General features: G+C 40.5%; 1 protein-coding gene and 1 pseudogene across 9 annotated transcripts in view; one reads left to right on the forward strand and one right to left on the reverse strand.

The window, feature by feature from the left end:
* Positions 1 to 16,671, reverse strand: part of Fhod3 (formin homology 2 domain containing 3) — a 425,688-nt gene that overhangs the window by 369,949 nt on the left and 39,068 nt on the right. For all 9 annotated transcript variants that reach the window (XM_076837398.2, XM_076837397.2, XM_076837399.2 and 6 more), the window contains exon 2: positions 2,909 to 3,015. In XM_076837398.2, coding sequence (XP_076693513.1) covers positions 2,909 to 3,015 — 107 coding nt within the window. The remainder of the gene's footprint in view (positions 1 to 2,908; positions 3,016 to 16,671) is intronic.
* Positions 3,157 to 3,492, forward strand: LOC143383021 (transcription initiation factor TFIID subunit 13 pseudogene; annotated as a pseudogene).

The following is a 16,671-nucleotide window of genomic DNA, read 5'->3' on the forward strand; positions in this document are numbered from 1 at the left end:
AGTGCCCAGGGACTTGCTATGTGCTTCCCGGGCTCGATGGTGGTAAATAGCCTGGGGATAACAGGTAACCTAGCAGGTTTTCTGCAACCTGGACTAGGAACAGGCAGGGGCCCCCACCAGGAGATCAAAAGAGGTAGCTCCTTCACACGTTTTCAGACCATAAGGGGATATCATCTTGGGTGTGTCCCAAAGGACAAGGGGTGGGTCCTATAAATGAAGACCTTTTCAAAGATATAAAACCTCCCTCTGGGGTGAGTTTGAGACACATGTGTCCAAAATGTAGCTACCCACCATCTCTCGGGCCAACTTCCCCTGTTTGCCATTCCCCATGTCTTGAGTCCCCCATGCTGTAATTCATTTTCCCAGCATCTCTCACTATTAGAGTGCAAAGATGGCGTCTAGACTCTACCTGTTTTGTTGGACCCATGGCCAGGTGAGGATTCAGACGAGAACAAAAATGAGAAAGCAGGCACCATGATCCCTGGCGAGCTTGCCCCAGGATCCCCTGGCTCTTTGGGAGCAGCTGTGGAAGAACACCCAACAATTGAATGCTGGTGTCACCAGTTGGAGCTGCAGTGTCAGTGACGCATGATGGTGACAAGGGTGTCTTCCTGGGAGCCACTCTGCAGTATGGCTGCATGTTGTTCTCACTGGAAGCAGTGTTGAAGATCAGAACAGATGTCCTTGTGTAAACCAGACACCCATCACCAAAGGTGCAATGCACATGCTGAGTAGACCCTGAAGGGCTGGTGCCCAGAAGCCCCTGGGGTGGCAGAGGACTATAGACCTGAGAATTGGGCACACCTGTGTTCAGATATGGCTCACCACCTCCTGGCTCTACCACTCTGGACATGTAATTAAACTTCTGACCTTCAGGTGTCAGAGAGGGAAAAAATAGATACAAATACAATTACATGACTCTTATGAAAATGAACTATTAAACAAAGACCGTGTAAATAGGTGCCTAGAATAGTGCTTGGCATAAATGTGACTTTAGCATGCTCCATAAATGTTAGTTCCTTCTTCACCCTTTATTCTTATATGTCATCTGATACATCAACACTTTTCCCCCTGAGCTGCCATCTCTAAATTATTCAAGTTTTGGTAAGAAAAAGAAACAAAATCAAACAGGATAAGATCTTCAAGCATAACACCAATTTAAACATTTTTCAAGTTGACAATGATCTACTCATAACACTCCTAGGGTCTGTTTGATCAATGAGCCATGAAGTCATCCAATTAGACTGTCATCCAGCCTGCACCCTGACATCTTACATAAATGAATGTCATTGCCAGATACTTATTAAAAAAATATCACAATGGAATTTCCCTGCATCTATCAGTCTATAATGTTAATTTTTAAAATGATGGAGAGTAGACTCTGGTGTGACTAGGGAGGCCAGAAAGGTTCTTTAAGGGACACCCGTGTTGCCAGAGTGTGGCGGATGGGCCTATGGTGGTGGTTCCCAGCATCCACTACTTTTAGGGCCCTCACACAGGGAGCATGAAGGGTGTTCTCAGGATCCTTGCTAGATCCTGTCAAGACTCTTAGTCTCCTTGGTGCTCAGTGGCCATGCCACTCAGGAATCAATTCAAAAATTGTTCCATTCACCTGACCACAAATATCCACTAAATGCCTGTAAAGTGCTAGATGCTAGAGATTCAGATGGAACAGTTGTAACATCATGGAGTTTCAGTAGGAGAGAGGAACAATTAGAAGAAGAATGACCATAGTTGTGAAGAGTATTAAAATGGGAAACCCATGAGACCACCATCTCACTCCTGAGTCAGAGAGCTACATGAAATTAACACTAAGAAGGTTCCAATTCTTTGAGCTATTTTCCCCACTCTTTGAGCTTATTTATGAAAAATCAATACTCTCAGACAGTTGTTACCTGACTGTATTTTTAAATTGGGTAAGATAGCTTCAAATGACTTTTGGGGGTCTCTGAATACCAGATTAAGACACCTGAGCATTATTTAGGGAGCCTCTGAAGGTCTCTAAGGAAAGTGATAAAATCAGAGATACACTTGGTTGAAGATGGATGGAGATGTGGAAAGGGAGGCAGGGGCCCCATCAGGAGGTGACTTCAGCAACCAAATGGCTGACTCCCTGTGCACATTCTAACAGAGATTTCACCTTCTGTACACACCTGTTTGTTATGTCAGTATTGTTTCACTCTGACTCATGATAATCAGAAATATTAAGCAATCTAGATATAGGCTAAATGTAACTTGGTGTTCATGAACATAATTAATAATTATTTTCTCCACTGTAATGAGTTGAAAATATGACAGCATATAAAACCAACTATGAGGGCATCTGCCAAGAAAATGAAATATCCAGCAGATTATTATAAACAATGTTTAAAACAGTTGTCAATCCACTAAAATCTAAAAGATATTGATGGGGTTTTTGTTGTTGTTGTTGTTGTTTCTTAGTCCTAGGGATTAAACCCAGGGGCACTTAACCACTGAGCCACATCCCAAGCCCTTTATATTTTTTATTTTAAGACAGGGTCTCACTAAGTTGCTTAGAGCCTAGCTAAGTTGCTGACGCTAGCTTTGAACTTGTAATCCTTCTGGCTCAGACTCCAAAGCTACTGGAATTACAGGCATAAGATGTTCATTTAATTGTGATATTTAAATAGAAAGATAACTTAGAAGGTAAGTACCATGTGTTTGATTAAAATACCAGAAATTTTCCTAGGGTGGGCTATCCCTGAGTCGCTTTATCAGGAAAAGCTCCTAAAAATGGAAAAGGGTCTGCAGTCACCACTGAGTCACCTGCAGGACCCTTTTGAAGAGGTCAAAGTTACTGTGATTTCTCCAAAGTATTTTAAGCCACCAATGCACCACATATTCTGGTAAGTGGGGAACAGTCGACAGGAACAACAGTTGCTCTTACCCAGCATCATCCTGGAAGCCTTCCAACTCATCCCGCTGCTCTGCCAGTGTGGCCTCCAGATCCAGGTAGGTGCCATTGTGGGACAGCTGCAGCGTACAGTCATCCAGCTGTGAGAGAAAGAGCATGTTAAGCCCGGTCTGCTGTTGGGGTGGGGGCATCCTATGCAGAAGTCACACTAACCTTCAAAAGCAAGCATCGTGAGTAAAACCAGCCAGCAGCTAGCCAGCGAGGCGCTGTGGGCTAGTGGGATGGCAGATGAGGAAGAAGACCCAACCTTTGAGGAGAAAAATGAAGAAATTGGAGGAGGTGCAGAAGGTGGACAGGGTAAAAGAAAGAGACTTTTTTCTAAAGAATTACGATGTATGATGTATGGGTTTGGGGATGACCAGAATCCTTACACTGAGTCAGTGGATATTCTTGAAGACCTTGTCATAGAGTTCATCTCTGAAATGACCCACAAGGCAATGTCAATTGGAAGACAAGGTCGAGTACAAGTTGAAGATATCGTCTTCTTGATTCGAAAGGACCCAAGGAAGTTTGCTAGGGCTAAAGACTTGCTTACCATGAATGAAGAATTGAAATGAGCTAGAAAAGCATTTGATGAAGCAAACTACGGATCTTGATAATTTTTGTACTTCATGAAATTTCATTATCTTCTATGGAAATCATATATAATAATTGTGTATTTTGTACAATAATGTCGTAATATCTAGACATGTAAATGAAAGATGGAAAAACAAAGTTTCAGCTCTTATTTTCATTGTCATTTTAGAGTGATCCTTGAGCCTTGAATTGCCTGGCTTTACCTGACTATACTTGAATTACTTACTGAGTTTTAATGACTACATGTAAGTTAAAGTACCTTACAAATTATGCAGTTCCTTCTGACTTTTGACTATCTAAAGGATGAAGGAGTATTTATGTGGTAGGTATACTTGTGCCATTATAAGCTATACTATAGCTGTTTAACAGGTGAAATCTAAATGTCATTTTGACTATGACAGCTGAGACATATGCCTTACATATTCTGAAGTTTTTAGACAACAGTGGTCTGAGATGTTATTAAAGATAGTGAACTGGTTTTTCTGTTAAGGAGATGATATTTGAAACTACAAGTTTTGTAAAAAAGTTCATGTGTTCTTAAATGATAATTTGTTTTAATATTTTCTAAAGAGTGATTTTTTTTTTTTTTAGAAACTTAAAGTTTCATTTTGATGCTTCTATGTTGAAAGATTTTTTTGATTTAAAACCTTTTGGGACTTAGGTTACTTTTTAAGTTTTAGAACTCATTTTCCCGATCATCTACTTTTAGTAGAAGGAATGACTACTAATGTTTAATAAGCTAATGGCAGGATAAGCATTTGGGGTAGAGTATTTTTTAAACATATTTGTAAGTACTTGTGGAAATGTGTGGTTGACTAAAACCATAGGTAGCTACAAAACCCACTTTTGTAGCTCAGAGTATACAGGTTTTGTGTGAATTTAGCTTATTGCATTAAACTATTATTCTTAGCTTAAAATAAGGATTAAAATTGCATTTAAAGAGAAAAAAATAAAAAATAAAAGCAAGCATCGTGATGAACTGTGCAGCCTAACTAGAAGAGGTAATACACTAGTGCAAATAGATCAGGAGCAAACCAGGTACCAAGTGGACAGACAAGGCGTCTGTTAAAGGACTGGCATTGACAGGCCCAAAAGACAGACAGGGCAGGAGAAATAGCCCTCTGGGCACTAGACATCTGCCACTCTCCATTCAGAGGGTACAAAGAAAGTTGTGGATTTGCTCAGTGGGGACCAAGATCATGATGCTGGTGTAACCATGGATTAAGAGTCACCAAGTTTAAAAGGCAGATTTGGTGTGGAATACATGCTGTTTCTTTTGACTTGGTGAGAGGCCTAGTTATTTAGATTCTATGGTCACACCTGGCACACTGCAAATAATAGTTATCCAACAAACATTTTTGCAGTTGAACTCAAAGAGACCAGTTCCATCCAAATGGCAACATATCCAAAGTACAACACACACAAGAGGAAATTAGGTCTCTTTGTCACTAGTCTCTTTTTTTAAAATTTAACCAACTAACATTAATTATCTTCCAGGAACTCTTCTGAATACATAGGCACAGTAAATCATTTGATTCTCACAAGAACTCTTTGTTCTATTGTTAAACCCATTTTATAGATAAGGAAACTTGGGTCTAGAGAGATATTAAGTTGCTCACCCAGGGTCACGATCTGGTAAATGGTAGAGCTGGGATTTAGATACTAGCAGTCTGGTCAAGGTCATGCACTGAGCCACTGTACTCTACATCTTCTCTATGGATCAAGACCCTCAAGGGACTTGAAAACTCATCACACTCCAACATGCAGCTGTGTCATTGGGCATTCTGATGTGACCAAGGCAAGGCCACATGTTTACCAACCCCATTCTCTTTTCTTCTTGGGCACAAATGCTACATATCCAAGCCTTATAGTTGAGCTCTGGTCACAGACGAAGTACAAACAATAGAATGTGGGTGAAAGTGAAGAAAGTCCCCAAGAAGCCTTGCCATAACACCCCTGCACCTTTCTACTCTTGCCTGTAGCCAGACACGGAGGAAAAAGAGGAAGACACCAAACCCCAGAAAACGAAAGAGCCCCAGATGAATGGAGCTTGTGTTCCTGCATCAGTGCATAGAAGAGAGGAGCTGCCCAGCTTCCGGTGACCCAGCCTGGGTTGTGACAAGATCAAGAAATAAACCTTTACTGTGATAAGTTATTAAGAATATCAGGTTGTTGCTGGGTGCAGTGGTGCACAACTGTAATCCCATCTACTCCAGTGGCTGAGGCAGGAAGATCACAAGTTCAAGGCTAATATTGGCAACTTGGTGAGATGTTGTCTCCAAATAAAATTAAAAGGGCTGGGAATGTATCTCAGTGGTAGAGCAGTCCTGGGTTCAATTCCAAGTATTAGAAAAAGGGATTTTGTTACATTTAGAATGATTGCACTTCAAAATATAGAAAAAAAATCATTTTAACAAAGAAGAATGAGATTAACATTATGAAGAAATCCAAACATATAACTTCACCTTTGGTTTCTTAGGTTGTAAGAGTGGCTTGTTGTTATTCATCTAGTTAGTGAGTTAAGACTCAGCCAAAATGATAGGAGATTGAGGAAAAGGGAAGACAAATATGTGGCTGCTTTAAAACATCTAGATAAATGCCTCTAAGCCACTCTAAGTGAGACTTCAAACAAGGAATTAGTCTCTTATGATGGGAAAGCTTTGCTCAACACCCTCAACATGTTAAATCTAGAATGTCAGCTTATTCAGAACTGGCATCTGTAACAATTCTTGCTAGAGACACCACACTTCCTTAACGCTGACATCCCTCAACAGAATGAAAGGAATTTGTTCTTTAGTATTTGTGAGAAATACCTAGTTAAATCATTTGAAGGTTAATCCTATTTTATTCACTTGTCTTATTTCTCTAATAACAAACCAAAGGCATATGGGTGTATTCAACCTTCCTGAGTGGCACTTCATCAATGTACCATCTGATTTATGAAGGCATTTAAACACGGAAATCAAAATGGCAAACTCCATTTATGGTGGTGTCAGAGGTGTAGCCAGGGTTTGGGGAAAAGACAGGGGAACTGGCTGCAGTGTCACACACCTGCAATCCCAGGGATTTGGGAGGCTGACACAGGAGGATCACAAGTATGATGCCAGCCTCAGTCACACAGCAAGACCCTCAGCAACTCAGTGAGACCTGTCTTGAAATAAAAAATAAAAAGGAGCCCACACAGTGGTACACACCTGTCATCCCAGCAGCTCAGGAGGCTGAGGCAGGAGGATTTCGAGTTCAAAGCCAGCCTCAGCAACTTATTATTACCCTGAGCAACTCAGTGAGACCCTGTCTCTAAATAAAATACAAAAAGGGCTGGGGATGTGGTTCAGCGGTTAAGTGCCCCTGGTTCAATCTCAAGTACCAAAAAATACAAAAATAAAATTTAAAAAAATAAAATGAAAAGGGCTGGGGGTGATAAAGTGCCCATAGATTAGATCCCCAGTAACAACAACAGCAACAACAAAAAAAAGACAGAAGAGAGTGCCCTCCCTGGTCTATGGCAACAGCCAACAGGAAGTGTCCCGCAGAAGACACCCCTTTAGCCAAGGGTCACCAGTGAACTGAAGTAAGAATTTATCATCCCTAGGTGGAAAATTCCATTAAGAACTGGACTTTTGTTAACACACACAGCCATTAGTATAGTTGTAGTCATTGGAAACTTGTTCTTTCTTTTAACTTCTACAGCTGGTATTAACTAATAAAGCTTACTTAGTTCTGTTGGCAGTGTCAACATTTTTACTTATGCTTAATCCCACATAGAATCAGCAGCCTAGCAGATGGCATAATGAAAGCCCTTTAAGCCATAACAATTTATTTTTGCCTCCACCCCTGGAAACATCTGAGTCCAGAGAAAGGAGCTTTTGGATCAAGAGTCTTTGCTTCTCCTCAAAAGAGTCTGAGTCATGCTGAAGTCGTGGTCCACACTCAGCCCAGGGAGAGAACCAAGAACGAGAGGAAGTGCTACCCTGGAGCAGAAAGCATGCAGGGACATGGCTAAATGCTCCCACCAGTCTGTTTCAAATACCAACAGGGGTCACTGATACACAAAAACTCACCAATACAGTCTTTCTCCCACAACTATGTGAGAAGTACCCTCCCTCAGGAGCAGAGATCAGCAATCAGATGATTAGAAAGTGACGTGTTTTGAATACTTACTACCTTCATTTTTAAATCTTTTTATTCAATTATAAGTTTCTGTTACTCAATTTTTTAATAATAACTGTGTTTAACAATTGACTCATAAAACTCCTGAGACTTTAACAGTGAGTGCTCAGAAGCTATCCAGGCCAGGGCCAGGGCATATGTCTCATATCCCTCCCTGTTTCTCAGTGGAGACAAGGGCTAAGGTTCCTTAGCTTAGGATTTCAGTCCCCTCCATTCCCACCTAACCCCTGTACCCATAGCCTCAGCTGGGGCATAAGCAGGGGTGCACTGATGGCCACAGATATAGTCCTGTCCTTAATGGCATTGCGGGCTGTTTAGCATATCGTCTCCATCCTGCACTCTCTAATTTTACTCCCATCAACCAAAAGTGACTATCCCATCTTCCTGACATCTCCTGGCCTGCCAGGCATCTATCTAAATGTGCTCCAGGCTGTCCCCAAATCACAACAGGAAATCATACAATTTCCCGAGCCTTCTGACACAGGACCCCCACACACACACCACGCTTAGCCTAACTGCCCATTCTCACCATTCCTCTCCTCACATTCCGAACATCATCAACCACCACCACAGCCCTATTCTGACCCAATTATGTGCCAGACACAGGCAGGGTACCCAGGAACACAGAAACACTTCCTTCTCTCAAAAAGACGGTTTCTCTTTTTTTCCTTAAAAAATTATATATATGCTGTAGATGGACACAATATCTTTATTTTATTAATTTATTTTAATAAATTAAATTAATAAGTACCTCAGGCATGCAAGGCAAATGCTATACCTTGAGCTACAATCCCAGCCCCCCAAAAAGACGGTTTCATTGAGTAAGTATGACATACAAATAAAACACAGAATTAAGTGCCATTTAAATCAACTGTCCAAATGTATGGATGTTCTTCCTCAATTGTATTCCTGTCGCTATAATTATGAGAGACCCAAATATCTTCCATACAACTGCCCAAGTCCCCCTTCCAGGAGGAAAACCACCATTACTTCCTGAGCCAGAAGTCACCACCCCAATCCCATAATTAATGGGTGGGCACATCCGTCCCCATTTGTGTTAGTGAGTCCCTCAAATGAAAAAGAAAAGATGACTATGTGTGTCTGAGTTCCCCAGGAAGCACATGTGGGGAAGGGGAAAATAATCAGACATCAGCTGCCCTTAGAGAAATGAGACGCAACTGCCCAAAGGGGATCCTAACAGCACAGGTGCACTGTGAGGATGCCAAACAAGTCAGCACACACTGCCCAAGCCATTCCACAACGCAGGCCCTGCCTTAGTCTTGCACCCAGACATGTGAGATTAATATTTAAACCATCACATGAGCCAAGGAGCAAGAATAAAGGGTTTTTCCGATGGACTGACACACTGAAAGAGTAAAACCCCCTAGATATTTGGGAGATGACAAGGGTCAGCTTCGGTTATCATTTGAATAAACAAATTGATAAGTACCCTAAAGGAAATTCTTCAATCTTGTTAGTGATAGCTAATGTTATAAACTTCCAAAACAATGGGCAGCGACTGGGGTTAATTCCAATCACATTATTATAAAGATTTAGGCAGAAATATCCAAATTTCCCTACAGAGTGAAGGACTCCAACACTTCCCTGCCAGCCCAATCCCTGACCTCAATTCCTGCTTACAGGGAGCAACCTGATCCCTTCCCTTGGCCTCTCATGTCAAATATCTTCCCGGATGACTTAAGGGCCCTGGAATTTCCTGACTCCGACAATTTTCATGTCAACCCTGATCCCCTGGCAGCATGTCCCCTGCACTCCTTTCTTGGCTGTAGGTTTGGTGGCCAGGACATTGTCGGGCACTTCAGGACATAAGACAAAGCAGGGAGCCATGTGGGAAGATAGCATTACAGGGCTATTATAGAAGGGTGGCGATTAGGGAATTTAGGGGTAGTGACAGTGGCGCAGCAGGGAGACTTCAGATCAGGTTGCGGGCTGTCAACCTATGGCCAGGATTCTGGCAGGGGGTGGGCTGCTCGGGAGGGAGTCAGTCCCAGATCCACAATAAGGTCCTTCCAGATAGGCTGCATTCTGTGCCACTCCCCCAGGGTCAAAACACACCATATAAATGAACCCTCATTCTCTAGAGACAGAGAAAGAGCCCTCTGCTCCTTGTAGAGAGGCTATACAAAGTCCCTCTGGGGTTCTTTTGACTGTTCCTACAAAGAGAGTGCACTCAAAAAAATCTGGCTGGCTCACCATCCCAGAAAAACCCCAAACATCTAAAACAAGGCTGATGTCACGTCTCGATTTATATATTCTTTCCCTTCCTTAAGCCAGTGAAGTGGAGTGTTACTGGGGCAGTTTAATAATTATCTGGGTTCTGGCAGCAGGTCTACAGTAATCCTAGTCTAGGCAATAAAATTTCTGTGTAACCCCTAAATAGATTTTTACAGAACCACTCTATAAATAAACATGAAGGCTACCCTTTTTTATTTATTTTTTATTTTTTGTAATGGTAGGTGGACAGAACGCCTTCATTTTGTTTATTTTTATGTGATGCTAAGGATAGAGTGCCTCATATGTACTAGGCAAGCACTCTGCTACTCAGCGACAGCCCCAGTCCCTGAAGGTTACCCTTTAAAGTAATGTTGGTAGTAATTCAGAAGTAGAAAAATAGATGCCAATTTTAAAAAGAAAAACTAAGTCTAAAGAAAAGCACAAATCAACGTCACTTGCCTGTGTCATTTGATTCATCCCCCCATCCCTGCATCCACACCCTTCCCAGGTGATTTTGCAACTTGACAGGCAGATTCTTCCTCCACTCCTGCAGTCTGGGCTGGCCTAGGTCCTGCTTTGCCCAGTGGAGTGGTAGTAAACATGACAAAGCAGGTGTGTGCAGGGCACTTGCTCACTGGGGTTGCCCTCTCTGGTTGCTCTTGAAACTCTACCAATTGAGGGAAGCCAACCTGGATCTCCAAGCCTACAGAGGACCCACCAGCTGATAACAGAGACAGGAGGGAGCCCAGCAGAAATCAAACTAGCCTAAACCAAATGCCCCAGAGACCCATAGGCTTATAAGACACTTCACGATTGTTACTTTAAGTCAGTCACCTCTTTCCTGTGAGTTGTCATTACAGCTGAAGGCAGATGGGCAAGGCAACTTTCACCCTTGGAGTGCTCCGTGTCTGGATGGGTGGTAGGTGACTGACTGGCCTCCATAAGTTGCCTAATGAATACACCATGACACAGCCATCTCAAGGCAGAGATGGGCAGCACATGCCTAGCCCTGAGATGCCAACGAGCACACACACTTAACCCAGACTCCCCCAAAGCCCAAATTCCCTGCTAGAGGCAGAGGATAGGAGCAGACACTGGGTAAAAGCAAGAAGGGGAAAACCAAATAGGAAATAAAGGAACAGTGAGCTGAGATCCCCTTCTAGTATGAGGAGGCAGCAGGAAGAGAAATCAAGTGAATTGAGGCTCCAAGACCCCAGAACATGTTCCACCTTACTCCACTTGCAAACTGAAAATTGAAAAGTAGAATTGTTAAGAATTTCAAGCAACTGCAAACCTAGGCCTCTCATATTGCACTCGTCCCATTCCCACAAATCAGCCCACTCGTGGCTCAGAAATGAAGCATTGCTGTGAGCCCTGGCTCTCTCCAAAAATAAGCTTACTGTCAGCCCCCTGAGCATCCCAACCCAAACTCATCCCCGTCGAAGAGTGGCACCAAAGCAGTCAACATGTATCAGTTGGTCATCTGCAGAATAGCTATGTCCATTTCCTCCCTCAAATGGTACTTCTGCTGCTAGGCACCCATGAAGCTTGTGGCTTTCCTAAATTTTGTGGTTCCTTCTAAACACAAGAGAGACAAGAAACTAGACTTAGACAACAAACAAAAGAAGTTGAGAAAGAGAGCTTTCCAACAGGCAGAATCACATGTCCCTTTTGTAATTCTTAAAACCAACACAACACATGTTTGATCATTTAGGCTTTTATGGGCAATGGCTCCCTATAATAACCACAGCAGAGGGACAAGTTGGAAGACTCACACACTGTCCTAAAATGGACAGTAAGGACATGTTATTCATTTCAATATCCTTCAGAATATGCATACCTCTCACATATATTCATTAGTATGTGCAGATGGCCCTCCATAGCCATGGGTTCCACATACACAAATTAAAATAATTGTGAAGTAAAAATAATCAGAAAAAATTACATCTGTACTGAACATGTCGGACTTTTTTCTTGTCATTATTCCCTTAAAAATACAGTATAAGAATTTGCACAGCATTTACATTGTATTTGGCAACTTAGAAATAACAAACTATACAGGAGGATGGGTGTAGGTTACATGAAAATACTATGCCATTTTATTTAAGGAACTTGAACATCCACAGATCTGGGTTTCCACAGAGGTCTTGAAACCAATCCCCCATGGATTCCAAGGGGTAACAATATGATGCATTTCATCATTTAAAAATATTAGTTTCCTACAGAGATGTAACTAACTTTAGAAATACAAGTTTCCTGGTCAGTTTTCTTAAGAGAAAAGACCAAAAGACTGATTTACATGGTATCAGAAGAAAATAAGTCCTGTCAACTAACCTCAACAATCCCACTGCCCTTCTACAATCCTAGAGACCTATTTAGGCTCTTCAGAATAAATATCACACAGGGACTTTAAAAAATGTTTTAGGACAAATTATAAGGACACTTATACTTATCCAACACATACGGTGATTAAATAATGTGAGTACATATTCTTTGAAAGTGGTTGGATTTTACTTCCTCAGAAACCTTTGATAAGTTATGCTATTTGTGACCACCAACCTAAGTAAGACTAGCAATGTCCTGAAATTGATTTAGGTAGTTTCCAGACCATAACTCTGAACATGGTTAGCTCACCAATCAACAGCAAGAGCTTCTGCCAAGTTCTGCAGAAACACAAAGGCAAGTGTCTCTCATTAAGAGCTTAAATTTAGAGTGATACCTGGTAAGTAGGTAAATATCTGAATTATTTTGAATGCTTTCATATCAAATACACAAATTACCAAAAATACATTTTTTATTTGAAAAAGCTAGAACATATTTATGTCTATAGGTACCTTTTCTCATTTTCTGTATCACATTATTCAAGTGAAAAATAGTGTCAACACTGTTTCAGGATTATTATTATCCATTATTCTTCATCTATTCACTTATTTAGGTTAATAGTCCCTTCCTATGTTCTGTGCTAGGCTGTGACTGTAAGTAAGACAGGCCAGGTCTCAGGGAGCTCTCAGGACTGTGGGCAGGAGGATCACCCAGCAGCCAGTTGGAGTTCAGGAAACTAAGAAGCACAGCGAGTGAGTCACCTTTGTGGCTTTGGTTCTTGTTTTCATCCTGGGGACTGAAACACAGTGATGCAAAAGTCTTGCCACAGGAGTCTGAGTAGTCAAGGCACCAAATGAATGCAAGCCAAGGGCTCTCAGAAGGCTCCTGGCCACAGCTGAGCTTAGACTTGACTCAAGAGAAGAGCTATAAGCGGATGTGTGCAGGACCAGCTCTGTGGCATGCAGATGAAAACGTAGAGATACATGTAGTCACCATTGCTGGAATCAGTCAATTTGAAGGTGGCTTGGAAAACAGTAGAAGTATTAGAAATGGAGAGAAGGTAAGGGAGAAGGGGGATAGAAGGTAAAAGGGGAGGGAAGAAGGAAAAACCAGAGGCCTGTGGAGTGAGGGGATGTGGAAGGATCCACCAGAGACCCAAAATACTGAGTTTCTTGCTGAAGCAAATTAATAAGTGCTGGTACCATTTATCAACATGGCAAACACTAAACAAAAAGCTATTTGGGCTGGGTGCAGTGGCATACGCCTACAATCCCAGAGACTCAGGAGGCTGAGGCAGGAGGATCACAAGCTCAAGGACAGCCTCAGCAACTTAGTGAGACCCTGTCTCAAAATGAAACATTAAAAGAGCTGGAGATGTGACTCAGTGGTTAAGCACCCCTGAGTTCAATCACTAGTACAATAAAAATAAATAAATAAATTTTTTTAAAAAAGCTATCTGGTGTCAGGGAGATAGGATAAATTGGGAGTTTTGTTTTTGACATGTTATATCTAAAACAAGTGGAGCTGTTTCAGGGTTTGAGTGTGAATAAAAATGTGATGGCTGTGCTGGGCACAATGGCACACACCTGGAACCACTACAGCTCAGGAGGCGGAGGCAGGAGGCAGGAGGATCACAAATGCAAAGCCAGCCTCAGCAAAAGTGAGGCAGTAAGCAACTCAGTGGGACCCTGTCTCTAAATAAAATACAAAATAGGGCTGGGGGTGTGGCTCAGTGGTTGAGTGTCCCTGAGTTCAATCCCGGGTATCAAAAAAAAAAAAAAATGTTGCAGTTGGAATCCACCAGTGCATTGTTGAGCCTGCACAAGCCCCTCATGTCTTGAGGGGTTATAGTGGTTCCCCATATTCAAACCTGAGTTTGGTGATTCATGATTCCTTTTTTTTTTGTTGTTTTGTTTTGTGTTTGTTTGTTTTCTCTCACGACTTAACAGAGGCTTTTTATTGATTTTGCTTATCTTTTCAAAGAACCAACTCTTGATGACATTGCCTTTCCTCTATTGCAAGTTTGATTTCTATCTCATTCATTTCTGTTCTTTGTTGAAACAGTCTTCTACATATAATGTTCTCTTACATTCTTAGTGGGATCTTTTTTTCCCTAAACTCTAAAATCTTAAGATTTTCAGTTTTTCTTTTCAATTACATTTGGCTCTCCATATCTGCCAGTTCAGCACCCACGGACTCAACCAAACATGAATGAAAAATATTCAGAAAATAAACTGTGTAGGTAGGAAACATGTACAGACATTTTTCTTATCCTTATTACCTAAATAATACAGTATAACAACTATTTACATTGTATTTCTATTGTATCATATAGTGTAAGTCATCTAGAGAAGATTTAAAGTATACAAAAGGATGTTCATAGCTTACAGGCAATGACTACCCCATGTTATTACATAAGGGACTGGAGTATCCATGGATTTGGGTATAGTTGGGGAAGGGGTCCTGAAACTAATCCCCACAAACATGGAGGGAAAACTATAAGTGCATTTGATCCTACAGTGTTCTTCTACATAGATTTTAGCTACAACCTACAAGATCTGATATGCCATATTTTCATTTATTTTGCTCAAAATGTTTTTCTAAATTCCAATGGGACTTATTCTTTGAACCAAGGATTATTTAGAAGTATACTGCATCATTTCCAAATATCTAGGCATTTCAATATCTAGTATCTTTATTGTAGGTTTCTAGCTGAATGTCACTGTGGTCAGAAAATAGACTATATGATTTCAATTCTTTGAAACTTCCTGAGATTTATTTTTTGTCCCAATAAATGAAAAGGATACATCTTCAACAGGATGCTTGAGTCTTCTCTATGCTTACTGCTGTTTATCTGCTTATTATGCAAAGAGATCCACTAATCTCCCACTATAACTGAGTTTTTTTTCTGTTTTTCCTCCTATTTCTTTCAATATTTGATTTGTTTTGGCTATTTATTAACTGCAGAGAAATATTTTCTAGTGCCCTGGCTCTTTAAGCACTATGAGATTTCCTCCTTAACCACTACATTACATTATCTGCTACTAATACAACCATACCACTTTTTTTTGTTTAGTGTCACATAGTTTTATCTTCTAGTTTTTACTTACATCATTGGCCATATATTTAAGATGTCTCTTGCTAGTAGAATAAAAGTTTTTCTTTTTTTAACTCAATCTGTTTTTTTTTAATAAAAGCTTGTCATAAATTATTGCTGATGTTTAGGTTCAAATGTACATGTTTCACATTTGATCTGCATGTTCTAGTTTCCTTTTTATTGCCACATTTGGTTTAATCTACTATTCTTTATTATTCTATGATTCCTTTATATTATTCTATTTTTTCCTAGTTACCCATTCTCTTTATTAATTCTTTTAGTAACTCAGCCTATAGATAATAGCATACATTCCTGACTCAGCAAAACTATTATAAATTAGTGTTATGACTACCAAGACAATTTAAGAGCACTACACTATTTTAATATGGTTGATACTTTTTGAGATATTAAGAAATGTATTTTAAACCCCATGAAATCATATACCTCGAGCTGCCAATATTCATTAAAATTCATCCACACAGTTAATCATTGCATTTCATTCCTTCCTGCACTTGTGTGCCTCTATCTACAAAAATTTCCTTCCACCTCAAGAACTCTCCAGTATTTTTTATTGAGAGTCTGCTGAAAACAAAATTTCTCAGTGTCTGTTTTCTAAAAGCATCTTTATTTCACCTCTATTTGGGGGGTAACAGATTTATTAAGATATAATATTCATAACATGATTTATCTACTTAGAATAATAATTCTCTGGCTTATATTCAGAGAGTTGTTCATCTGTCACCATATCAACTTTAGAATATTTTCACTACCTGAAAAAGAAACTGCATATACATTAGCAGGTTTTATCATATTCATTCATTTATTTCCCCTAATCCCTGCTCCTCTCCTCCCCCTCCTTCTCTCCCCCCCTCTCTTTCTCTCTCTCTCTCTCTCTCTCACACACACACACACACACACACACACACACACACATACACACTACACTATGGCCCCTGGAAATCCTAATCTACTTTCAGTGTCTATAGATTCACTTATTCTAGCACATTTCATATAAATGGAATCATATGGTGTATATTCTTCCATGACCAGCTTCTCTCACTTAGAATTGTGTCTTTGAGCCTCATTAGTGCTATATCACTACTGATATTTCATTCACTATAGGTGGTTCAGATACTAAAGTTAAAGGATATAATCTACGAAACAACTTTAACAAAATGCATTCAAGAAAAAAAGCAAGACAGGGAAATTTAACAAAGCAAAACACAAACATATAATATTCAAGAAAAATTGTGGAGATGAGAAATATGAAAATTAAAAATGGAATAAATGGCTCAACAGAAAAATAGACACAGGTGAAGGGAGAACTAATGATATG

This window comes from Callospermophilus lateralis, chromosome 17, assembly GCF_048772815.1.
Source record: "Callospermophilus lateralis isolate mCalLat2 chromosome 17, mCalLat2.hap1, whole genome shotgun sequence".
NCBI classification, from domain to species: Eukaryota; Metazoa; Chordata; class Mammalia; order Rodentia; family Sciuridae; genus Callospermophilus; species Callospermophilus lateralis.